Raw genomic sequence first — 26,328 nt, forward strand, 5'->3', positions numbered from 1 at the left:
TTGTGCGATTATGTTAATCTTACTGTGCTGTGATTCTCTTGCATGAGAGAATCGTATCACAGATGGGGAGAAGATGGAGAACTTAATTTCTCCATTGTCTCTGTGTATGTACATTGGACTGCACTAGGATGACATCCGAGCGCCGTCCGATGTTTCACACGCACTCATAGAATTGAATGGGTGCTCGTTATCCGATTATCGGATGCACTCACAGCATAATGCAATTATTGGACAGCACACAAATGGCATCCAAGTACACAGATGGCATCCAAGTGCTGTCCGTTTTTTTTTACAGACCTATAGAATTTCATCAGTGACTTGGATCAAAATCTGACATGTCTCCAAATTTTGGTGCCGACCACTGTTTCTGCAAAAAATACAAGAAAATGTGAACAGCCTGATATTCTATCCGTAAAAAAACCTCAGACATAAAAAACTGGTGTCTGATTGAGCCCTTATTTAGACCACTATTTACAATTTTGTGATACCATCAAAAATCTAGTAAGGTTCCAGACCTCATTCTAGAAATTGTGCAAAAGAACCATGGAAAAAGTTATCCTTAAAGGAGATATCCGGGACTTTAAAAAAAAAGGCATGTAGTCGCTAACTGAGGCAACTACCTGTCTGTTGTACCCGGCGCCGGTCATTGAGGCTCCTGCCAGAGATTCAGCTGCTCCATGTCAACAGAACAGTGGTTTCTCTTCCCGTTGACAGGGCAGGACTACTGGTGTCATGCTGATTGACAGCCGGCTTCCCCGAATTAGGCAGCAGAGAGAAGGCTGTCAATCAGCATGAGGCCAGTAGTCCTGCCCTGTTAACAGGAAGACAAACTGCCGCTATGTTGACAGGGAGTAGCTGAATCTCTGGCAGGAGCGATAAGTGACCGGCGCCGGGTACAACAGGCAGGTAGTTGACTCTGTTAGCAACTAAATACCTTTTTTTAAAGTCCCGGATATCACCTTTAACTAGCAATATGATTTCCTGTAACAGAACAGCTATAATTTGAGGGACTGCTATTAGCATCCCATCATAATATCTTCACTGTTGGTTCCTTATGAATTATCTCAATTAGAAAATGTAGTTGAAATATAGAGTTGGGATCACATAGATGAACTAATTTAGCATATAGTGGAGTCATTTCTTTCATAGACCTATCTTATACAATCCGTTTTGATTTTCCAAAAATCAAAAACTTGTTTCAAAAAGTCCATAAATATCTAGATGTGTTGTAAGATGTTATATAACAATGCTCTCTGCCTAATCTATTGCTATCTTGTCTTGGTCTGGATACTTTTGAGAATGGTTTCTGGTAAGTTGTTGGACTATGAATTGTCTTCATAACACAGGAAAATCCTCTGCTGTTCCTTGACAGCGATACTGCAAATAATGGAGGTAGAATAAAGAAATAGCCTGCTAATTTAGCTTAGGAGGAGGGGGGCTCGCTGACATATAATGTAGGCTATCCAGACACATGACGCTATATTATCCATCTAAAAATATATTATTTCGATAAAAACCAAAAAATGTTGCTTTGGCTCATTTGGGTGATGTGTCCACTTTTATTAAGAACAGTGGCCCTGATTCATTAAGACTGACATTTTGTACGCCACTCTCAAGGAGGGGAGTGCAGGTTTAGGATGTGTTGAATTCATTAAAGTGCTCATGCCACTTAATGAATACGGGCACCTTATCCATGGTGTGCCTTTCAAGAAATGTTACTCCAATCAGAGACTAGAGTAACATTTCTGGTGTAAGAGATGCTGCCATTTTCCATAAATTTGATGGGTGGATGTAGCCACACCCCTTCTTTCTGCCCAGTTCCGCCCATTTGGCAGAGCTGCTTGAAAATGACATGAAAACGCCAAAAGTCGCAACATTTTTTGTGCAACTCTGTTCAAAGTGTTTTACACCAGTTTTCTGGCGTAAGCACTTTGTATCGGCCCCAATGTGTTTCAGTGCAGATCATGCACCTTCTTCAGGATTATATATTATTTATGAGGATGTTACTCAGACTGCTATATTTCAAAGCTCACATCTTTGTTATAATTTTCTGTTTATAACAGCTACCGAGTCCCATCAATTAGCTTATCATTAGCAACAAAAGGGGGAAACTCCTTAATGTAGCTGTTTTTACTGTTTCAGCCTATGACAAGTGGAATCTCTTGATCATTAAAGTCTTAAAAAGTCCTAAAAAGTTAAAAAGATATTCTTTAAAACTGAGGCTACCCAGTATATTCAGAATTGTATTGCATTTAAGATGTTATACTGGTAGCATGGAGCGAAACAACAATGTGATTTTAGTGGCTTACCTACAGTTATATGAAAAAGTTTGGGCACCCCTATTAATCTTAAGCTTAATGTTTTATAAAAATTGGTGTTTTTGCAACAGCTATTTCAGTTTGATATATGTAATAACTGTTGGACACAGTAATGTTTCTGCCTTGAAATGAGGTTTATTGTACTAACAGAAAATGTGCAATCTGCATTCAAACAAAATTTGACAGGTGCATAAGTATGGGCACCTCACCAGAAAAGTGACATTAATATTTAGTAGATCCTCCTTTTGCAAAAATAACAGCCTCTAGTCGCTTCCTGTAGCTTTTAATGAGTTCCTGGATCCTGGATGAAGGTATTTTTGACCATTACTCTTTACAAAACAATTCCAGTTCAGTTAAGTTTGATGGTTGCCGAGCATGGACAGCCTTCTTCAAATGATCCCACAGATGTTCAATGATATTCAGGTCTGGGGACTGGGATGGCCATTCCAGAACATTGTAATTGTTCCTCTGCATGAATGCCTGAGTAGATTTGGAGCGGTGTTTTGGATCATTGTCTTGCTGAAAGATCCATCCCCTGCGTAACTTCAACTTTATCACTGATTCTTGAACATTATTGTCAAGAATCTGCTGATACTGAGTGGAATCCATGCGTCCCTCAACTTTAACAAGATTCCCGGTGCCGGCATTGGCCACACAGCCCCAAAGCATGATGGAACCTCCACCAAATTTTACTGTGGGTAGCAAGTGTTTTTCTTGAAATGCTGTGTTTTTTTGCCGCCATGCATAACACCTTTTTGTATGACCAAACAACTCAATATTGGTTTCATCAGTCCACAGGACCTTCTTCCAAAAAGAAATTGGCTTCCCCAAATGTGCCTTTGCATACCTCAGCCGACTCTGTTTGTGGCGTGCTTGCAGAAACTGCTTCTTTCGCATCACTCTCCCATACAGCTTCTCCTTGTGCAAAGTGCGTTGTATAGTTGACCGATGCACAGTGACACCATCTGCAGCAAGTTGATGCTGCAGCTCTCTGGAGGTGGTCTGAGGATTGTCCTTGACTGATCTCACCATTCTTCTTCTCTGCCTTTCTGATGTTTTTCTTGGCCTGCCACTTCTGGCCTTAACAAGAACGGTCCCTGTGTTCTTCTATTTCCTTACTATGTTCCTCACAGTGGAAACTGACAGGTTAAATCGCTGAGACAGCTTTTTGTATCCTTCCCCTGAACAACTATGTTGAATAATCTTTGTTTTCAGTTCATTTGACAGTTGTTTTGAGGAGCCCATGATGCCACTCTTCAGAGGAGATTCAAACAGGAGAACAACTTGCAAGTGGCCACTTTAAGTAGCTTTTCTCATGATTGCATACACCTGGCTATGAAGTTCAAAGCTCAATGAGGTTACAAAACCAAAAAAAGTGCTTTAGTAAGTCAGTAAAAAGTAGGTAGGAGTATTTAAAACAAGAAAATGATAAGGGTGCCCATACTTATGCACCTGTCAAATTTTGTTTGAATGCAGATTGCACATTTTCTGTTAGTACAATAAACCTCATTTCAAGGCAGAAACATTACTGTGTCCAACAGTTATTACATATATCAAACTGAAATAGCTGTTGCAAAAACACCAATTTTTATAAAACATTAAGCTTAAGATTAATAGGGGTGCCCAAACTTTTTCATATAACTGTATTTATAAAGTGTGTGCCTGTATGATACCACACTAGTAATTTAATCAGCCGGTGCTAATATGACGGACAAGAAGTGCAGAGAAAATATGGCAACGCAACACAGATATTGTTACAGCCTGCAGTTTTCTTTCTAAAAAGAAGCAGATATTTTTGGATAAGAACCAACTTTTTTTTTTTCTCTAATGTCATATTGAGGTTATCGAATAACATCTGTCCGAAATACCATAAGCTCTGACATCCATCTGTTGCCGCAGTGGCATTTTCATTCAAGTCTCCAGATCTTCAATCTACTCCTCTCTTTGGTCCCTCCTGCAAACATCTGCCCTATCTCTGAAATTGTATGAAAAAAATCAGGTGGAATGAAGTGGTTAGAAAAGCATCTATCAACACATGTGGAGCCTGCCAAGTCAAGTATTTGGGTTGGAAGTCATGCCTTCCCAACTGCTTGAAAACAGGAAGTATCTCTGTTAAGTGATGGATAGCCTTACTTTGCTGAGAGTTGGAAAAAGAGAAAGGAAAAAAAAGAAACCTCTTACTTATGTGCTGCACAGTATAATGCCACACTAGTACCGTAATCTACAGTGATGCAATAGGATTGGCGTTGATTATTAAAGACTTGTTTGCCACAGCAAGTCAGGAATGCAAAAAAAAATACAAAAAACTTATTTGAAATGATATTCTAGAAGAGCTGTGACCAGCCTTGCCTAGAGCACACTGAAAACAGGAGAATATATGCTGATGTATGGGATATGATGGAACTTGTGAGCCCTCGCGGGCAGGGTCCTCGCTCCTCCTGTACCAGTCGCTGTCACATTGTGTTCAAGATTATTGTAACTGTTCTTGTATTATACCCCTTTTTCACATGTAAAGCGCCATGGAATAAATGGCGCTATAATAATAATAAATAATAATAATATCTTGCTGCACAAGTTTAATATCCATACAGTGTAAAAACACTGCAGCACACGGCATTATAAAAATAAGGGAGTACTCATGACCCCGGTTAAATGTATGCATTCTTGAGACATAGACACTTTGCAAAGAAAGTTAAAAAAAGGTAAATATGACATATAAAAAGCAAGTTGGATCTGGCAGGGATCTGTAGCCTGATGGAGTTTTAAGAGATGAGCTCAGTTTCGATCACCACTTGTAATGCAAATGTAGGTGCCGAAGTCAGTTTCAGACCTGAAATAACCTTAGCTACAAGTTCTTGCAGAAATCAAGATGCCTCATAAGAGGAAGCATTCCAAGATTTTGTTATACTTTCAGAAGGCAGATGAGGCACTCCGGCTTTCCTTACAAGCCTCTGCATGGACCTAGGACTCTAGTAGCTACACATTGAAAAGGCGACGATCTTTGTAGGCTTAGGCCCCGATTCATCAAGACTGGCTGTCCCGATGAAGTGTGCGCTGAAGTGATTTGCGTCAAACTCGTTAATAATTAATTTCAGCTGCAATGGACTATTGTACTTTTTCTTGTCGTAATTCACGTCACCTTTGCAGTTTAGTTTATGATAAATTTGTAGGGCATGCTTGGCCATGCTCCTTCCCAACCGAGCTCCACCCACATTTCAAAACGTAGGTGGAGCTGGCCCTGGACTGTCGCAAAAAACACCAAATGTTACACTTTTTTTTGTGCAACTAATGGTTGCGCAAAATTTTGATGACATTTCAAAAGGTTTTACCCAGAAAACTGCCATAAACAGCTTAATCTGCCCCCTAGTGCCATTTATTAAAACTAGTACACATGAGGAATAGAGCTGTTTACTATTACACTCTACTCTCCAGAAATTTGAGCAAGTGTTGGGGGGCACACCATCATAGGGATCCTATGAGAACCAATGAACATTACACAGGAGATTCCCCCCATTACGGAGCTCTTCAGCCAGAGTGGAAAGCCACTGCAAAGAGCATCTCTTGCTTCTAACATCAAGGACTTGACCGTGTAATCCACATTCTCCTATTAAAATGTTTGCAATGGTAGGTGGATATCACTATTAGTAAATGAGGTTGTTTTAACAGGACAAAACCTTTTTAATACATTCCACTGGTGCATCTATAGACCAGCTAGTGATTATGTTGGCCTCTTAACCAAGTTTGAAGCATTCTCTAATGAGCAATTACCATTGGAAGCTCCAGTTTTAACACCATCTCACCATAATAAACACAATGAAGTATGAAGACTACGTTTTGTCAGATCATTTGAACCTGACCAAGCCATTTCTATACGCATTCACTGTGTTGCGCACATCAAGAGTAATGCATTTTTGCTTGGCAGACGCTGATAAGAATCCAAGAAAAATGCTGAGAGGACATTTCTCAGACCAGGCTATATTAGCGTATAGTAATATTCAGTGCATTAGTAAGACATTCAATATTTCAACGTTGAATCCCAAATGGGGCCAGTATTGTGTTTTTTTAGGAACATTAAGTCTCTGGAGTATGTGAGGATAGACTGAAATCAGATGCAATCATGTTCCAAGAGCAATTTTGGTAATTTATCTCAGTTACCTGCATAAGCTGAGAACATGCTTTATGAAGACAATATGCAGACGGTATTTGTTTCCCCTAGAAAAGAGGCCCCAGGAAGGACAGCGAGCTGAACGGACGATCATGCTTTCTAGGGGATTAGAACTGCGGGGTCTGAACGTAGAGGTCTTGTAAGCAAAAATCACCAGATTCTCCATGAATTGTGATGTTAGACTAATTAGAACCAGCTTACAGCTCTGCACTTTATCCTGATGTCCATCTTTCTGTATATTAGGGTAGTTTATTCTTATTTCATTTTGCATTAGCTATTAGAAGAAAATCTCTTATGAAACATTAAATATTCATATTAAGTAAATGTTTGGGTAGTATTGTGAAGTTTATGTGTGGTTTTATATTCCAACTTAGTCTTTCTTCTTCACATCCTTTGATGCATGTGTCATATATAGCTATAACAACAGAGCTGATTACATTGATTTCCATGTATACAGCTCTGTTTTGAGAGATTGGAATAGGAAGGCTGTACCACATTGTGGCAATCTATTAAGGGTGAGGAGCTGATGGTAATTATCTGAGAAAACGAAAAATGTTAATAGAATATTTTTTTACTACTTTCATGCTTAGTTAAAAGGGCTTTCTGGGACTAACATTAATGACCCATTGACCCATCTATAGGTCAGGTCATCAATATTAGTGAGGGTCAGTAACCTGGCACTGTACATTGTTTAGTGGCCACTCTGAAATGAGTAGGTGAGAAGGTGCAGTACCCTGGTGTGGCCACTAAGTCATGTACAAAGGTGTGTACATCTGGCCAACGACTGATTGGTTGGGGTGCCAAACACTCCATAGTGATATTGATAACCTGTCCTAAGGGATAAGTCCTCAATATGGTAATTCGGGACAACCCTTCTAATGACCGGATCATTGAATGTGCCTAGATTTTCTATTATTTCTTTTATCTGGTGCTGCTGATGACTTGGTAGAGAATATTTATGGCTGATGGGTGAGGTTATAGATGTAGTGACAGTACCTAAAATGTACCTTCAGTGGCAGTATCTAAATGTATGATGGAATGAGAAATTCATTGCATCTGAGCCTTTTTTTGGCAGCACACATAGGAAAGCTTTCCCAATGTATACCTCTTGCGGAAAAGCTGACCCATAGGCATAGGGTCCATTGTAACAAAAAGTTTACTGTCTGAGATACTTTTTTCATGGTAACCTTCTATGTAGGAAAGCACAGTCTATTGCGCTTTTCAATACAGTTGAAGAAGAAAGAAATACTAATGCATACCACCTTCACAGACGTCAAAACTTGCCCACCTCTGGCCTCTATTAGGTAAATAGGCCCTATGGAGACATTTACCACATACTGTACATCCGAAGCTTTTCCGAGCATAAGTGCTAAATCTAGGGCTTTGGCGCAGTGTGTAAAGAGTCGTACGTGTTATGTTTTGTCCATCTGTACGCAGTGAGATATTTAAAAGTGGGAAATATGTAGACAATCTCCTTTTAAATGGAGCCTATTCCCTGGAAAACAATTCAGGAAAGAGAGGCCTCCGTGATGATATTATCAACTTTTCAAAAACCATCTGTGGGATATTTAAATTCATCGGACACTCAAAATGGCTTACTGTAGCTATGCACAAGAGGATAGGGTTAATGTAATAGACAGATGTGTGAGAGCCCAGTAGATAGCTGGGGGATTTCCCTTTTACTTAACACAATCTTCTGTCTACATTTGGCCAATAGAGGCTTGTTAGTGCTCAACCACTTGGCAAAGACTTGGTTTCCATTGTGGCTAAACATCAGTCTAACAAACTAACAAATGGCAGATGCTTTTGACTAGTGAAGCCCTAGGGTTCAATCTCATCAAAGAATTAGTTTCTATCACTGTAACATAAGCCACAAGTAGTTCTGTTCAATTGTATTGGCATAAAGTAAGTGTTGTGGTTATTTTTCTACTTAGGGAAAATATTTTATGTATTTTAAGGGTGATTGATAAAGTTTAGAATTACTTACAAATTTTTTATCCCTACAATCAAAATTTATATTTGAGATTACATTGTAGAATAAAGAACATGGTCTGGAATTTTGAGTGTTGCAATGCGTAGAATAAGCAAGGTTTGGCTGATCATCTGTATTACAACTTTTTTTTGTTAGAGGTGGTCCACTGCATTGTATAATGTGCCCATCTATTTACAGCTTTTAAATAAGTATTTTTGTAAATACCTTCTGCTTGCATATGGGCCTCTGAGCGGCGCTATCGCTGCTCGCTCAGTCCGCATCATGTGACCCCGGCTGCAGCCGCCGCTGACATCCACTGATGTCACGTCACCTTCCGGATTTCCTGGATTCACCGAGGAGTGACCCAGTCGCACGCACCCCCCCGATTGACTGGGCTGTGGGCGGTGTTTCACCGCATGTCACAGCCCAGTATCCAGCGCGCACTTTCCCTCTCTCATCTGCTTTCATTGGCCGCAAGTGCGCACTAGATACTGAGCTCTGACATGCGGTGAAACGCCTTCTACAGCCCAGTCAATCAGGGAGGGGTGTGTGCGACTTTGGTCACGCCTGGGTGAATCCAGGAATTCTGGAAGTTTATGTGACAACAGCAGATGTCAGCAGTTGCTGCAGCGGGGGTCACGTGATGCGGACTGAGCAAGTAACGACAGCGCCGCTCACAGGCACATATGGGAGCAGTATGTATTTACAAAAAAAAACATATTTAAAAGGTGTAAATCAATGGGCGCATTATACAATGTAGTGGACCACCTCTTTAATACTTTATGCCATTTTGTGCTTCTTGAGAAAAGCCTGGGGGGGACAAACATGTGCAATAGGGCGTTATCCATGTAATGGGTTTATATGTTGATGCCGCAGTGCTTACCTGGTATTGTAAGAAAGCACAACACTTTAAAAGCTCAAGATATAAATGCAGCTGCTACTGCCCGGCAGGTTGAAGGGTCTACCGTAGAATTCAATAGTAGGAGATGCGGGTTGTGCTGCGCTGCTTGTCGGTATTAAGTAAGAAATATCCAAGGAATCCAGGGTATTGTAAAATAGTTGCGGTTTTAATCTCAACTTGTGTCGAAGTATCCAAAATGTCTTCATCATGAGAAATCAGACAAAGGAACTTTCTGTGGTTTCTCCTGATGAAGTAGTTTTGGATACTTTGAAACATGTTGAGATTATAATTGCAACGATTTTACAATACCTTAGGCTCCATGAATATTTCTTAATTCATACCAACCAGCAGCGCAGCACACCAGCATCTCCTACTATTGATTTTGTGCATCATGTCACTTTTAGAGAGGTTTCACATGGATGTAAAGCATGGACTGTGCTCGTATCGCAATACCCAGCCTGACCACCTATTTTTCTGACCCTAGTTGACTGGCTGATAGGCATATATAAGGACGTTTTCTCAGGTCAGGAGAACCTGCTAATGGGCTGGGTATTGCGATCGGAACACTATCAATGTTTCACAAACGTGTGAAACTGGCTTTAGAGAGTTTATTAATTTGTTGAATATTAATAGACTTGCAAAAGGAAATTATCCTAAACAGTATTGGTGATAACTCTGGTTGAATTTAATGGTGTAAAATATTCTGAAAGGGTTTGCAAAGAACTATGAAAAAAGGGTTTGCTGTTCTCACACCAGTCCGTGAGCGGTGTCTGGTATAGTTGTTCCACCCAATAAAATTAACAAGGATAAGCTGAAAAACCAGACATTGCTCACGGGACATACAAAAATAGAAATTATCATGAAGAATTTTCATCAAGAAGTAATAGTGACATTGCTCCGATTTCTGTTTTAGGGCTTAGCTTTTTTTGTATGTTTTTAAAGGAATTGTCATGGTCCTAGGTTATATGAATATTACCTCATCACTATAGAACCCATGACATCGAGCAAACCTGGAGAGTCGGCCCCATTTCCAATGTATCCTAATCTAATACCATTACATAACTGAACCGTATAACTATCCTATGTGGCATTGTTAACCCTGTAGTTTAGAATATTTATAATAAATTGTTATTGTGTCTGTGCTGAAAGGTCTCTGTGTGTTTGCAAATTGTGAACTGATGGAAATGAAGGAAAAAAATAATATTTGGAGGTTGGCATGTCAGAGGTGCCCACTTCCAGAATCAGTGCCATGTTTAAGTAAGGGTACATCAAGTACAGAATGAGTAAGTGATGAGGTCACTTCTGCTGAGCTAAGTACACAAGAATGGCTTTTACCTGCTCGAATACCATCTTTTAGTCTAAGACTCCTTTGTTCTTTATGTTCAACAATATTACACATGTGATGTCAGAAACAGAGAAAGGATATATTTTTGCATGCCAGCAACCCCCAGGGGCATCTTCATTCACCTCTGAGAAGAAAATCTGTTAGATGAGCCTGACAAAAGAATCTAGAAAAGTTTTTAGCTATGTTTTACGATGTAGAAAATGAGTTCAAAGGCGGATGGCTGACTTCAGCCTGCATATGAAGAGCCCTCTGTGAAAGGTAGTGCAAACTGTTTGTATTAATACTAGCAGAGCGAATCTTACTGAAACCCGAGACAACAGCCTCTCAGACCTGTCAGAACATATTCTGAATTTTAGCAGAGCAGAAATATGTAGGTGTCCCTGGTAATGAGAACACTCCGAGGATACTCTGATTTTAGTCTTAGCCAATGCAAACAACCTGTGATGGAAACAGTCAGGCGCAAGGACAAACCTCTTTAGTTGCTTGGTGCATTCATGTTATTTATTGCATAGTTAAAAAGAGTTATAAAAGGTCAAAGGCAATAGTTTCCAGCACAACAGCCTTTATAAAGACTCATCAGGAAGGGTGTTAGCTATATTGGTGCGTTACAGGAAGGAAGGCTCTTTCCTTCCATTTTTCTGCATGACTTTCACTGACACGATGAAGCTGGGAAAACTCTTATTGGCCACCAGCCCAAGGGAAGCATTCAATATTTCTGATTGATGGGAACTTATATTACCCATGGGGGCACCTGGAACACAACTGTTACTAGAACGACCTCTGTAACTTTTTTCTTTACTTTCGAAAAATAGATCTAATTTGATTGTTCAGGGTTACGCATCAATGCATACTTTAGAATTGAGCTAGCGAAGCTTAGTAGTAAATATCCTTCATGATCTGACAAATTTATGAAGAGCCGCCAGCTTATAGTTTATTACATCAGCCTGTGGTATCCACAACAGGGGAGCAGGAAACGGGCCCAGGGTCTCCGTAAGACAGTGGTCTTTGGGCAATTTGAAATAGTCTCTTCTTTGGTAGTATTGCTTTTGCTGGAGATACCTGTCGCCACTCCTGACTTGTCTAAGTTAGAAAAGACAATCTCCATAAAAATATCAATTCCGGGTCATCTTTTCTCATAACTGTGCATTGTGCCATACCCATTATCCCGACCCTGAATATTTTTTAATAAATTGACATCTAGGTGTTACCATTCCCTTTTCAAATGTATGTGTCCCTACATTGTCAGCACTAATTGGTCAGACTATTGTAGCATATTTTGCTACAAAATGCTGCAATGTTTCAGAAAAAAGAGGGCCGTGCATCTCGGATGACTAGTCCAAAAGGTCCCTTGTGGATTATCCTTACCCCACTCCCTATGACTAACAAGTCTCATCCTATTCACATATATAGGGAGAGACCTGTCAGTCTAGAAGAGCAGGTCGGAAAGAAGCTGCCAGGGACCGGCCTCTTGGACTAGTCATCCTAGCCTCATGATTCCCACCCGTCTTTTAAAGAAAAAAATTTTTCTGACCACCACAGCATTCAGAGTACAACACACACAGCTGCAATAACGCAGTGAGTGTCTGATTCTTGCTGCTCATTGTTTGGGTAGCAAGAATCTGCTGTCAGGTTCACTTTAAACCGTGTTTAACTATACACTTCCTTTTACATTATATGTACAGAAAGAATCTTATGCACAGCTGCATTTACAATTCTGCAGGCTGCAGAGCTGGAATCTCCCATCATCCCTAGCTTATACAATTTGTGCTTATGATTTCTGTTCAGAAGTATAGTCTTTTTATATTGAACAACAGTCAGTATTCTGCTGAATTGATAGTGATGTGTCTATAAACATAATTGTCTGTTTCCAGTAGTAACCTGTCCTGTTAAGACTGCAGTCCTGACAATTAATACCACGATTTTCTCTTTTTAGATAACGAAGAAGTTAGCCCAATAAACAAGTGCAACGTGGTTGTACTCCCTTTTGTACATTTGGTAGACTTCACTGCTTACTCATTGGTAGTGAGTAGTGATGATTGGAATATGAAGAACATAAATTCACACAGCAGGTCAGACGCAGCCATTACACAGTATACAGCAAGGGCACAATTAGAATATTAACTCAGCACAGGAAAAAAAATGTAAACACATCCAATTGTGCAAATTATTATTATTCCAAGATCTATTGATTATAATGAACTTTGTTCATGGGAAAACCTCTTTAAATAAAATGTCCAGGATCAGAAAGCAGTGTCACATGTGAGCATGGTTATGTCTGATATTGCTTCCCAGCACCAGTCTCTTGAGTGAGAATGAACTTAGGATGCTCAGGCAATGGACAGATATGACATAGCGCATCGTTCTAATCCTGGAAAATATATTGAAAAAGGTTGTTCAGGTTGTACTTTTTTTTTTTTTTTTTAGAAAAGTGTCAAAATGGTGCGAAAACCCCCCAAAACAATTGATACTCAAATCCGTCACTACTTCCAACCCAACGCTTACTGGGTCCCCACTAGTATTTACTGCCTGGTGCCAGTCACTGGCTGAAGTGGGTCAATAGTGCGGCAAGTGATTGGCTGAGTAATTAATTGGGTCATGGAAAGCTAGCAAAACTTCCATGCAGAGATGATCAGCTAGGCTGATGTTGCTTATTTGTTTTCTTTTTTTTATGCCATCCTGACCATTAAAAAAAAAATAAAAAATTTGGGGCTGGACAATAACGTTAAATTTTAATTTTAAAGTGCTATATTTATTGTATGAAAGCACCACTCAAGTGCTTTTTTTTTCTTTAACGCTGGAGTGGTGCCAGCCACTATCTTCATCTGTTGTCGGCATCACTCTGGTTGGTCTTCTGTAGTTTGTGACCTGCCGAATCGCTCCAGTGTTTGCTGGATGATCCGGAAGTCACAAATCAATGTAAGTCTATTAGAGCCAGAATGCGGCCCTCATAGACTTACATTGACAGCTTGTGACCGTTGCCTCTGGCTTACGGTCAGTCAGAATTTGCGGTCACAAGATGATGGAGAGGGATCAGAGCGGCGCAGGTAAGATCTAAAGACAGCAGCTGACGAGTATAATACTGGGGTCAGGGAACTTAGATTAGTAGCACCACTCCAGCGCTGAAATAAAAAGAAATCATGGAATGCTGCTTAAAAATATTCTTTTAATAGCTGGAAATGAATACGTTTTGTACATCTTTATCTAATTTGTGACGCTTCTCACTTTTACGTAATGTTACCTGGCACTCACTGATCAGCTATGGCAATAGTTTCATTTCTGTAGTTTAACCCACTACATAGAAACCACAATTGGTTTAAATTGTAGGAGGTGATGTGGTATGACATGGCCTATATGTAACAAGAGCAGAATAGCAATCTATTTATTATACTGATAGTTGGATCAATGTTTCTGGACTTAATTTTGAAATAATTTGTCTGACTTTATTAATGTATCATGCAGTGACATCAGGTCTTCATCTCTCTCCATTACATCACAGCAATGTATAGTAACCAGTGATTCTGAATTGGCCCCAAAGCTTTGCTTGTTCTCTCATAGTAATTTATACAGTTGAAAGCAGAAGTTTCCATACACTATATAAAAAGAGACATATGCATGTTTTTCTCAATATCTGACATGCAATCAGGATAAACCTTTCCCATTTTAGGTCAATTAGGATTACCAGAATTTTTAATATTTGCCTAATGCCAGAATAATGAGAGAGAGAATGTTTTAAGTCATTTTTATTACTTTCTGCAAAGTCAAAAGTTTACATGCACTAAGATTACTATGCCTTTAAATAGTTCTGTATTGCTCATATGATGATGTCATGTTTGGAAGCTTCTGATTTTTTTTTGGGCAACATCTGTGTTAATTAGAGATACACCTGTGGATGTATTTTAATGCACACCTGAAACACACTGCTTCTTTGTGTAGCATCATGGGAAAGTCTAAAGAAATCAGCCAAGATATCAGGAAGAGAATTGTGGACTTGCACAAGTCTGGCTCATCCTTGTGTACAATTTCAAGATACCTGAAGGTGCCTCGTTCATCTGTACAAACAATTATACACAAGTACAAACAAGATGGGAATGTCCAGCCATCATACCCCTCAGGAAGGACACAGGTTCTGTGTCCCAAAGATGAACGTGCTTTAGTCCGACATGTGCATATCAACCCAAGGACAAAAGCAAAAGACCTTGTGAAGATGATGGCGGAAGCTGGTAAGATTGTGTCAATATCCACAGTGAAACGAGTACTGTATCAACATGGGCTGAAAGGCCACTCTGCCAGGAAGAAGCCATTATTCCAAAAGAAACATAAAAAAGCCATATTAATGTTTGCAAATGCACACAGGAACAAAGACCTTAATTTCTGGAGACATGTCCTGTGGTCTGATGAAACTAAAATTTAACTTTTTGGGCATAATGACCATTATTAAGTTTGGAGGAAAAAGGGAGAAGCTTGGAAGCCTAAGAACATCATCCCAAGTGTGAAACACGGGGGTGGCAGCATCATGTTGTTGGGTTGTTTTGCTGCAGGAGGGACTGGTGCACTTCACAAAATAGATGGCATCATGAGAAAAGAAGATTATGTGGCAATACTGAAGCAACTATCTCAAGACATCAGAGCCAGGAAGTTAAAGCTTGGGCGGAAATGGGTCTTCCAAATGGACAATGACCCAAAGCATACTGCCAAAATGGTAACAAAGTGGCTTAAGAATAATAAAGTCAATGTTTTGGAATGGCCATCTCAAGCCCTGATCTCAATCCTATTGAAAATTTATGGGCAAAGCTGAAAAGGTAGGGGCGAGCAAGGTGACCTACAAACCTAGATCAGTTACACCAGTTTTGTCAGGAGGAATGGCCCAAATTCCGACCTATTGTGAGAAGCTTGTGGAAGGATATCCCAAACGTTTGACCCAAGTCATTCAGTTTAAGGGCAATGGTACCAAATACTAATGAATTGTATGTAAACTTTTGACTTTGCAGTAAGTAATAAAAACGCCTTAAAACATTCTCTCTCTCTCATTATTCAGGCATTTGGAAAATATTACAAATTATGGTAATCCTAATTGACCTAAAACAGGAAACATTTATTCTGATTTCATGTCAAATATTGAGAAAAATATGCATATGTGTCTTTTTATATAGTGTATGTAAACTTCTGGTTTCAATTGTATCTATACCATTCTGCCTAGTGTTTATTTTATTTTTAAATACAATTTGTGCCTGGACAACAATCATAAAGTGGTATTTTATTGTATACAAATGTACTAAAGATGAATTCTGTCTTGGATATAAGAAGACTAATTGTACATTTTCTCCTCTTTCAGGCTCTTATGCGTCCAGGACGTATTGACAGAATAATTTTTGTGCCATTGCCGGATGCCGCCACACGGCGGGAAATCTTTAGGCTCCAATTCCAGAGAATGCCGATTGATAATGAGGTCAATCTAGATCGTCTTGTGTTACAAACTGAGAAGTATTCGGGAGCAGAGGTAAACATGGACAGATTGGAGTAATTATACTCACAATCAACAAAGATTTACATGTTCCTTGTGGAGCATAATTTTGAGTTTATATTTCAAACTAATGAGGTACTTTGTAAATAGGTTTCCTTACTTTCCTTGTACTTAACCTGAGAGAACTTCATATAGTTCTTATTCTCATTCGGAGCTTTATTCAGAATGGGGGAGAAGTAATTGGGTAATGGAGTGATTATAAAACTACACAGTGTGAGATGCACCCTATTTCATAACCTGGAAGGAAAAGATGGCGCCTGGCTTCCAGATTGGACTATCTGGTAGCTCCTCAAAAGAGTGGACATGGGCTAACTTTGAGCAACAAAAATAGCTAATAGGTGGAGTTACAGACATTTTATGGGGTACTTGGTAGGGTTAGGATATAAAATATTCACCAAAAATGTGGTGCTTTTGTTTATTGTGTCTTCTAAGCTTGGATTACAATACTTCACTCATGTTTGTGAGTTTAAGAGAATGGCAGATGTTGGATGCTAGTGGTACCCAAAGGTTTACCCTTCTAGTGACGACTCACTTGCTGTTCTGTAGGCTCCCAAATGATTTGCTTTAGGAGTGTGTCATACCAGGGCCAGTTACTTGCTAGGTTAGACAAGGCCAATGAGATTTTGCAATAAGCAACTCTTTGCATTTTACTCACGATGATTACCCTGCTTAGTACATCAAGGTTCACATCTGCACTAAATGCTTCCATTTTTTTAGGAGCAGAAAGCCAAAAGTGATGGACTTGCCATATCATGGACATCAGCAGGCCACAATAGACACCAGTGAGTGTAATAGGTTTTCAGGGTTATGTTATAGGATCTGTCTCTTAAAGACTGAACCTCCAAAGTAGATGTGAACCCAGCCTAATATGAATGGAATAAAGTCATGGAAATGTATTACGCCACCCATACACATTAGCTCAAAGTCAGCAGAACCTGCCATTGCCAGTGGATTTGGCCACCAGTCTAATGTATATGGGGTCCTCCTTCCACTCACCTTATAGATGATGTAAGGGGAGAGATTTTCAATGGTCGATCCTTTTGTTCTCCCCGGAGAGAAGACTATCAGTGGCTCTCTAGTACAGAACACAAGAGCAGTACCCGAGCCGATCATTCCTGTGTATGGGGAAGTCGGGAGAGATCATTTCGCCGACAGTTATCAGATGTGTATCAGGGCCCTTAGCTATTACTTAGAACAGATATTGCCACTTGGCACAAAGAATTAAAAACCGTGCTTGGTTTACGTCAGTCAGTTGAGCGTAACAATGCCACTTATTAGCGTGTTTTTTATGCTACAGGTGTTTGTATGTAAATTTGTTCAGACAGGTTTGGGTTTCAAACCTTACGTAAATTGGCAGACAGCTTATCCTTTACTACAATTCGCTAAAGGCAAACCGAGCAATAACACCAGCATCCTCAAGAACACTGTGTGCTGCATTGACTCATACTCTGTCGGCATGCCAGCTATTTGGATGTGGTGGGAAGCCATATTACATTCCAGAGTACTACATAATAATACAATTGGTCCCAGATCTGTGTTGATTTGCACAAACATGGTGTCTTTTTGTCAGATCGCTCTCTGTTTGCACTTTGCAGAAGTGTATATGTATTGGATAGTGGCCATTCATAGTCAGTGAAAGCATTGTTTCTGTTGTGCATGTTCCAAATCCATTAATCTCGGCAGCTGACAAAATCAGCAGTTCTCGCATCTGATTGAAGGCTCTATGAGTGCGGTGTTTGTGCATTGTGCTGAATGTCCAGCCTTCCATGTTGTACTTATGAATGTTTTGTTTGTGTGGGAGACCCATCCACTGCTCTCCGCACATTCCAACTCACGTCTTTGTTTAGGAAAATTCCGAACAGGCTTTGTATCTGATCGCAGATGGATCATTCTACCCCTATTTCAGTGTGGACTTAGGAAATGACTGTGCTGTCTTATTATCTTGTATTGTATATGTTAGATTACAGCAACAAGGATAATCCATGCCTATAGTGGCATATGCAGTAACTGTTCTACAGTTGTTTTTTCGAAGGTGTCATGTCAACGGTAAAATATTTATCAAGGATAATCTACTTGTAATTCAAAGAAAGCTCCTTGCTTATATTATTGATTATGGAACAGACTTACCTTTGTGTCGTGAAGCTACATAAACCAAGTATACATAGGCCTATGTTCTAATCAACAACATCACAACATCCACCAGCAGTGTTTTATATAGTCTCACTGCTCTAACTGTAAAGAAGCCTTTCTATGCTTATGTGCTGATGGTGAACCTTATTTCTCCAGACACAGCAAACACTCTCTTGTTATACCATTGCACTCATTCTGGATTCTCTCAGGAATTTGCTGCGAATTCTGAACTTAAATCCTACCTGAATCTGCTGATACTCTGCCATATATACATGAGGTGCTTTTAACTCCACATGTTCATTATTGACGTGGATTCTGCACAATAAAGACTAGCGCCATTTAATTGCAGTGGTGCTTATCAATCTTCAATCTATGTATAGGTCCACTTTCACATCTGCGGTAAAAATTTAGTCTCGACTTTTGGCCACAGCTTCTTTATAACTACTATGATGATAATAATGCTTAAGGTGAATCTAACCCATGTGAAAGTAGTCTTATAGTTACAGGCCTGGCTAAAAGCAAAAATAGATATTTATATACATCTTGATATTTTCTATTCATATATTTGAACCTAGTAAATATGCCGCCACTACAAGCTAAATAGAGGTGTAGTTGGACCTGTGCCATAGGGGGACTAAAAAGTCGCTTTTTCTCATAGGAAGTTATCCCAGATTTTAAACTGGAGCCTTAAGCTTCACGTTTACACCTCTCTTAAAACAGTCCATCCATATCTTTAAATAAGAATTGAAGTCAATAGTACAAGCAAATATGAGAACATTTGTAATATACATTATCAGAGAAATTATCTTCCTTCCACGCTTAAGTCACTTATTCCTTCCCCCATATCCTGAACTCCTCAATAACTCTGAAAAAAAACATCTCAACTCTATCTGGCTCAGGCACGATGGATTGCCAGCTTACTGTTGAGTCATGTGACCAGCCCATTATGCTGTATAGAGTGGGGAGGGGTTAGGAGGGCAGAAGAGTAATGTGAGCAAAAGGGCAGAGAGAGACTAAGAAAAATCATGCTGAGCTTTCTAACAAGTCTCTACCTCACACCAGAGCTGGATTCAAATCTACACTGATCACTACTGCTGTATAATTTCCTCCATGCTGCTGCTGTTTGTTTGCTAAAAAGGAGTGAAGAGCAGTAATCCATCTCTTTGTGTATGGCAGACAGCACAGCAGACTGTCTCCTCCCACCAGCTCAGAGTAAATTGCAAATAAAGTGATAGAGACTGCAAAGTGGAAAACTGATGAAAATGCAGGATAAAAGTTTTATAATGAACAGAAATAGTCTTCTGTACACACACAGGACAACGTATTGTGCAAAGTTACATGAAAGTATAGTTACCTTTTATGTACTTTTCTTGCCTGCCTTTGAACCTGATGCAAGTCTGAACCCTGTTTTTCTACTGTAAACTACAGGTACATTTCATATTACATTGTATTTCTGTATGCTCATGGTATGCACCTTGGCTGATTGACTTGAGCAAACCATACCACTGGATTACAGACAGCAAAGAAATCACTCACAAGTTGCGTGACAAGAGTAATGAAATGATTAACAGCTGCATATTTGTTCCTTTGCCTGGGGGCTTCATATTTCCTATGCGATCCTATCTTGTATTGTTAGAAGACGTTGTTTAATCCTTCCATGTTCCGTCTCTTCTGTCTCTCTGCCCTTTATGACTTTCTCACCTCCTATTCTCCCAGGCTAAAACACTTTGCAGATTCTTCCATCTGTTCCATACATCATGTGCATGCAGTAAAAATTCAGCAGTGTAGTGTAGCACATTCATGGTCACACACTATGCAAAGACTTCAGACAGCAGGGACATTGAAGTCCTCCTATCAATGAAGGACATCTGGAGAGAAAGCTCTGCTCTACTCTATAGGGTTCCCCCAATTCCCCTATCTGTACAATGAATATTTTGAATGTTCAAGTTAATAAGTCAATTTAAAGGAATTATTTACTAAGCTAAATGACCAAAAATTCTGACTACGTTTGCTCCAACAAACTTACATTCTTTGCACCACGTTCATTGTGCTTTAGATATGTTTTCCCAACTTACTCGACAAAAGGGTACTGTCTATCTGAAAGGAATTTAGCTTCTCCATATTTGGTGGAAAATATTTGTGCAAACTAAACCAACTATTAGGTGGTGTAAACTTAGGCTAGACAGTCTAAGGATGAACCAGGGGCGGACACAGACTGTAGTGGGCCCCTGTGCAAGAAATTTTGGGGGGCCCCCCCTGCCCTTCATAAGGCAACAAAGTTATGTAAACATAACCCCCCATGTGCAGCTCTCATCCCCCCCATGTGCAGCTCTCACCCCCCGTGCATCTCTCATCCCCCCCATGTGCATCTCTCATCCCCCCATGTGCATCTCTCATCCCCCCCATGTGCATCTCTCATCCCCCCCATGTGCATCTCTCACCCCCCCATGTGCATCTCTCATCCACCCCCATGTGCATCTCTCACCCCCCCATGTGCATCTCTCACCCCCCCATGTGCATCTCTCACCCCCCCATGTGCATCTCTCATCCACCCCCATGTGCATCTCTCACCCCCCCATGTGCATCTCTCACCCCCCCATGTGCATCTCTCACCCCCCCATGTGCATCTCTCACCCCCCCATGTGCATCTCTCATCCACCCCCATGTGCATCTCTCACCCCCCCATGTGCATCTCTCACCCCCCCATGTGCATCTCTCACCCCCCATGTGCATCTCTCACCCCCCCATGTGCATCTCTCACCCCCCCCATGTGCATCTCTCACCCCCCCATGTGCATCTCTCACCCCCCCATGTGCATCTCTCATCCCCCCCACTCCTAGTTAATTAATTGTATTTAAAAAAAATAAAACTTGTTATACTTACCCCCATGCAATCCCTGCAGAATCCTGGCGCTCGTCCACGTCGCTGCCACCAGGTTCTCCTGACGTTCGGCCATGTGACGGCGCCACATACATAGCCATCAGCTTTTGTTTTGGCCAAAAGATTTTTAAAGCCGCCACCACGATAAGGTAGACTCTTCTGGGCGGGCCCTACTCTAACCTATTAAAATTTTCTTAAAATATCCAGTACTCTTTTTAGATATATTTTTATTTAGTTTTCTTTAAGGGAATGTGTCATATACATTTTTTTTTTAAATGACCAATAATACCACATACAGGGAATACCGCCACACCATGACCAGACCACATATTACCACAACATAGTGACCGAATAATACCACACAGAAGGGAGAAAAACTGCCACACCATGACCAGACCACATATTACCACTACATTACTAATATTACCACCACATTACTAATATTACCATAAGTGTCATTATACACGGGAGCTCTATACATGGTATGTATAACGTAAGTGTCCAGGTAATCTAGTGATCACCAGTGAAATTATACACAGGAGCTCTGTATATAGTGTCAGTGTACAGGTAATACAGTGATCATCAGTGACATTATACACAGGAGCTCTGTATATAGTGTCAGTGTACAGGTAATACAGTGATCACCAGTGACATTATACACAGGAGCTCTGTATATAGTGTACAGGTAATACAGTGATCATCAGTGACATTATACACAGGAGCTCTGTATATAGTGTCAGTGTACAGGTAATACAGGGATCACCAGTGAAATTATACACAGGAGCTCTGTATATAGTGTCAGTGTACAGGTAATACAGTGATCACCAGTGACATTATACACAAGAGCTCTGTATATAGTGTCAGTGTACAGGTAATACAGTGATCACCAGTGACATTATACACAGTGTACATGTAATAGACTGACTCACCGGTGACGTCTCTAGGTGAAGTCCTTCATCTTCGCTTTTCTCCTTCATCCAGCACAGACCGCCATCACGTCTTCCAGCCAGGACTCGTCTCTGCATAAAATAACACAGTTATCTAGAGCACATTCCCCAACTTCTACATTACGCAGCTGAATACAGACGTGCATCCACCATCAATATATGGTTAGTTATTATGCAACCTACCATTCCAAATATAAATTGTAATCCACCACTGTGCCCCCATTAACTGTAAATAGGCACTTAATATATAATTTAATTAGAACCTCTACTCTTTCCGCCAATTTTTTACCAGTCACACTCCTGCATCCGCAACACCCCCTACTCTATACTTCCTGCTCCCCGCATTCAATATTTACATGCACCCCCTGCCCCAATTCATTATATCATGTCCGTGCTCTCCCCACCCCATCATCATTTATCATTTACTCTCCCCCACCCCACATTCGTTATGTGCAGCTCATTATCCCCCTACTCCCAATTCCCCCATGTGCAGCTCTCAAACCCCCCCATGTGCAGCTCTCATCCCCCCCATGTGCACATCTCTCACCCCCTCCCCCACATGTGCCCCTCTCTCATCCCCCTCCACCACATGTGCCCCTCTCTCATCCCCCTCCACCACATGTGCACCTCTCTCATCCCCCTCCACATGTGCACCTCTCTCATCCCCCTCCACCACATGTGCACCTCTCTCATCCCCCTCCACCACATGTGCACCTCTCTCATCCCCCTCCACCACATGTGCACCTCTCTCATCCCCCTCCACCACATGTGCACCTCTCTCATCCCCCTCCACCACATGTGCACCTCTCTCATCCCCCTCCACCACATGTGCACCTCTCTCATCCCCCTCCACCACATGTGCACCTCTCTCATCCCCCTCCACCACATGTGCACCTCTCTCATCCCCCTCCACCACATGTGCACCTCTCTCATCCCCCTCCACCACATGTGCACCTCTCTCATCCCCCTCCACCACATGTGCACCTCTCTCATCCCCCTCCACCACATGTGCACCTCTCTCATCCCCCTCCACCACATGTGCACCTCTCTCATCCCCCTCCACCACATGTGCACCTCTCTCATCCCCCTCCACCACATGTGCACCTCTCTCATCCCCCCACATGTGCATCTCCCATCTCCCCCCCCCCACACATGTGCATCTCCCATCTCCCCCCCCCCCCACACATGTGCATCTCCCATCTCCCCCCCCACACATGTGCATCTCCCATCTCCCCCCCCACACATGTGCATCTCCCATCTCCCCCCCCACACATGTGCATCTCCCACCCCACACATGTGCATCTCCCATCCCCCCCCACACATGTGCATCTCCCATCTCCCCCCACACACACATGTGCATCTCCCATCTCCCCCCACACATGTGCATCTCCCATCTCCCCCCCCACACATGTGCATCTCCCATCTCCCCCCCCACACATGTGCATCTCCCCCCCCACACATGTGCATCTCCCCCCACACACACATGTGCATCTCCCATCTCCCCCCCACACACATGTGCATCTTCCATCTCCCCCCCCACACACATGTGCATCTCCCATCTCCCCCCCCACACATGTGCATCTCCCATCTCCCCCCCCACACATGTGCATCTCCCATCTCCCCCACACACACATGTGCATCTCCCATCCCCCCCCCACACACATGTGCATCTTCCATCTCCCCCCCCCACACACATGTGCATCTCCCATCCCCCCCCACACACATGTGCATCTCCCATCCCCCCCCCACACACATGTGCATCTCCCATCCCCCCCCACACACATGTGCATCTCCCATCCCCCCCCACACACATGTGCATCTCCCATCCCCCCCCCCACACACATGTGCATCTCCCATCTCCCCCCCACACACACACACACACATACATGTGCATCTCCCATCTCTCCACTCCTAGTTAATTGTATTTAAAAAAAAATAAAACTTGTTATACTTACCCCCATGCGATCCCTGCAGAATCCTGGCGCTCGTCCAAATCGCTGACAGCAGGTTCTCCTGACTTCCGGCCATGTGACGGCACCGTCACATGACCGGAAGTCAGGGGAATCATGAAGGCGCTGCTGCAACAGCGCAGCTCAGCGCTGAAATGTCCCGGACCCGGCGCATAGCATGGGGCCGGGGGCCCCATGAGGAGAGAGACGCACAAGAGGGGGGCCCCCGAGGGGGCCCCTACCGGCCGGGCCCCATACTGGAGTCAGGGCAGTCATGCCCTGATGGCGGCCCTGCTGGAGGCTGGAGGGGCCCCCTCTCCCTCGGGGCCCCGTTCAATGAACCGGCTGCACGGGCGATGAACCAAATGTATCATACCATGTACCACTTTGATAAGTTTGGCACATTTTAAGACTGTGTAGCCTAATTTTGTACTGAATAAAAGTTAAGACCGGTTTAGTAAATCTGTCTCCTTGAATGTACCTACACAAGAATAATCACTCCTGCTATTATAGGAATATCCATGCTGTATGCATTGCCTATCCTGTACTGATCCTGCTGGACCGCATGTTTTGAAACCTAGAACACCATACAGAATTCTATTGAAAATAGTCAGCAAGCTTGTAATCAATCAAAAGCATAAAGCAGAGTTATATTAATACAATTGGATAGTTAGTATTCCTTACGGTATATGAGCAGTATATAAACTACAGTTCTCATAAGGTGGATCTGTGCAGGCATCAAAAAATGCTGGGAGATTACAGCTATGAAGCCTAAAGAATTGTGAATGCAGCTCTAGACTATATCAGAGACTGTAACACACGGATGTGCATGTATCAAGGCTTTTGTGACAACTTTCTGGTATCATTTTGTCATGCATTTTTGTGCAAAAATGTGCCGCTTTTGAACTTTTACTCTGGTCTCGCCACTTTTCAAATGTTCGATTAGCTATGTAAATGAGGTTTTAAGTAGACATATGAACTGCAACTTTTTAAAAAAAAGTAATAAAAAGAGATGGTATAAAAAGTGGAGTAACATTTATAGACAGACGTGTAAAGTCTTAAGATGCTCCAAATTTATCAAACCTCATGTGACACTTTGAGAAATTTGTCACAAATAACGGCAATGCAGCCACAAGGAAAAGTGACTTTACAAAGTGCCTTCAAAATAATTTCCGCCTACAGTGTCCAGCTTTGAATAAGTGTGCCGCCTGCAGTTCTTCATACCAATGTGGTAATTAGCTAGAAGTTCAGTACTATAAGGTACATCAATCCACAAGAGGTAGAAAAGCCTTCAATCTACCCACTTCTTTTATGGTTGGACTTTGCTCCTTCTCAGATGAGGTCTCCTTGCCCAGCAAATCTCTGAAGTTCAGTTTCCTCGCACAAATCCAGAAGAGTGACATCACAAAAGGCCATTTGCGCTGTTCTTTTGCATTTAGGCTTGTCGCTAATGACCTTTTCAGCTTCTCCACTGTGCTTTGTGTAAACATTCATTCATGATCACAAGACCTTTACTCCTTTTCATCCTGTTCAACTTTCCCAGCTGTTTCATTGCTTCCTTCCTGTCGCTTTATTTAGTCTTTGTTACTTAATCAACCATTCAAATACCATAGCTATATGTTCATACTCCCCATCTCCCATGCTTGGTTATTTCATTACTTGGATACATGGAAAGAAATCTGTGTCTGGGCAGCTGTTTGAATACTCAACTTTTCAGCGGATTCCCTCACAGTCCATTTCATATGAGTCAATAATAGTCTATTGTATTTTCACCTCTTTGCTGAAAGAGTTAACTGCAGGACGTTAACAACAGTTGATGTGAGACATGTGACCACCAAGTGTGGATATAAAGGCCCTGTAGAGATTTGGTAGGATTGTGCCTATAGATGTGTCGCTGAAGTCTGTCTAGAATTCATTCTTCAAAGTTATATTTTTGCATATGTTACCATAGACAATCTTTTGGCCTTCATTTATTGAGGATTATAATTATCTGCCTGTTCCTATATTCCACACTTTACAGTACAGAAAGCTCTAGACATCTCCACCAGAAACCACAGTAGAGAGATCTGCAAAGCCGCACCAAATTTAGTGGATATTGGTGGAGACAATTTTTGCTGCAGATTTGCTCCTGCATAATAAAAGAGGACTTAAAAAGGTTGTCCACTACTTTTTCATTGATGACCTATCCTTAGGATATGTC

At 41.5% G+C, this 26,328-nt stretch overlaps 1 protein-coding gene across 1 annotated transcript in view; it reads left to right on the forward strand.

Moving 5' to 3' along the window:
- AFG2A (AFG2 AAA ATPase homolog A) overlaps positions 1 to 26,328 on the forward strand; it is a 521,034-nt gene that overhangs the window by 450,027 nt on the left and 44,679 nt on the right. Inside the window, exon 15 of the mRNA XM_073641378.1 lies at positions 16,034 to 16,198. Within this exon, the coding sequence (XP_073497479.1) occupies positions 16,034 to 16,198 (165 nt within the window). The remainder of the gene's footprint in view (positions 1 to 16,033; positions 16,199 to 26,328) is intronic.

Source organism: Phyllobates terribilis, unplaced genomic scaffold (genome assembly GCF_046119375.1).
Source record: "Phyllobates terribilis strain yellow unplaced genomic scaffold, ASM4611937v1 Scaffold_1__5_contigs__length_1240528914, whole genome shotgun sequence".
Taxonomy (NCBI): domain Eukaryota; kingdom Metazoa; phylum Chordata; class Amphibia; order Anura; family Dendrobatidae; genus Phyllobates; species Phyllobates terribilis.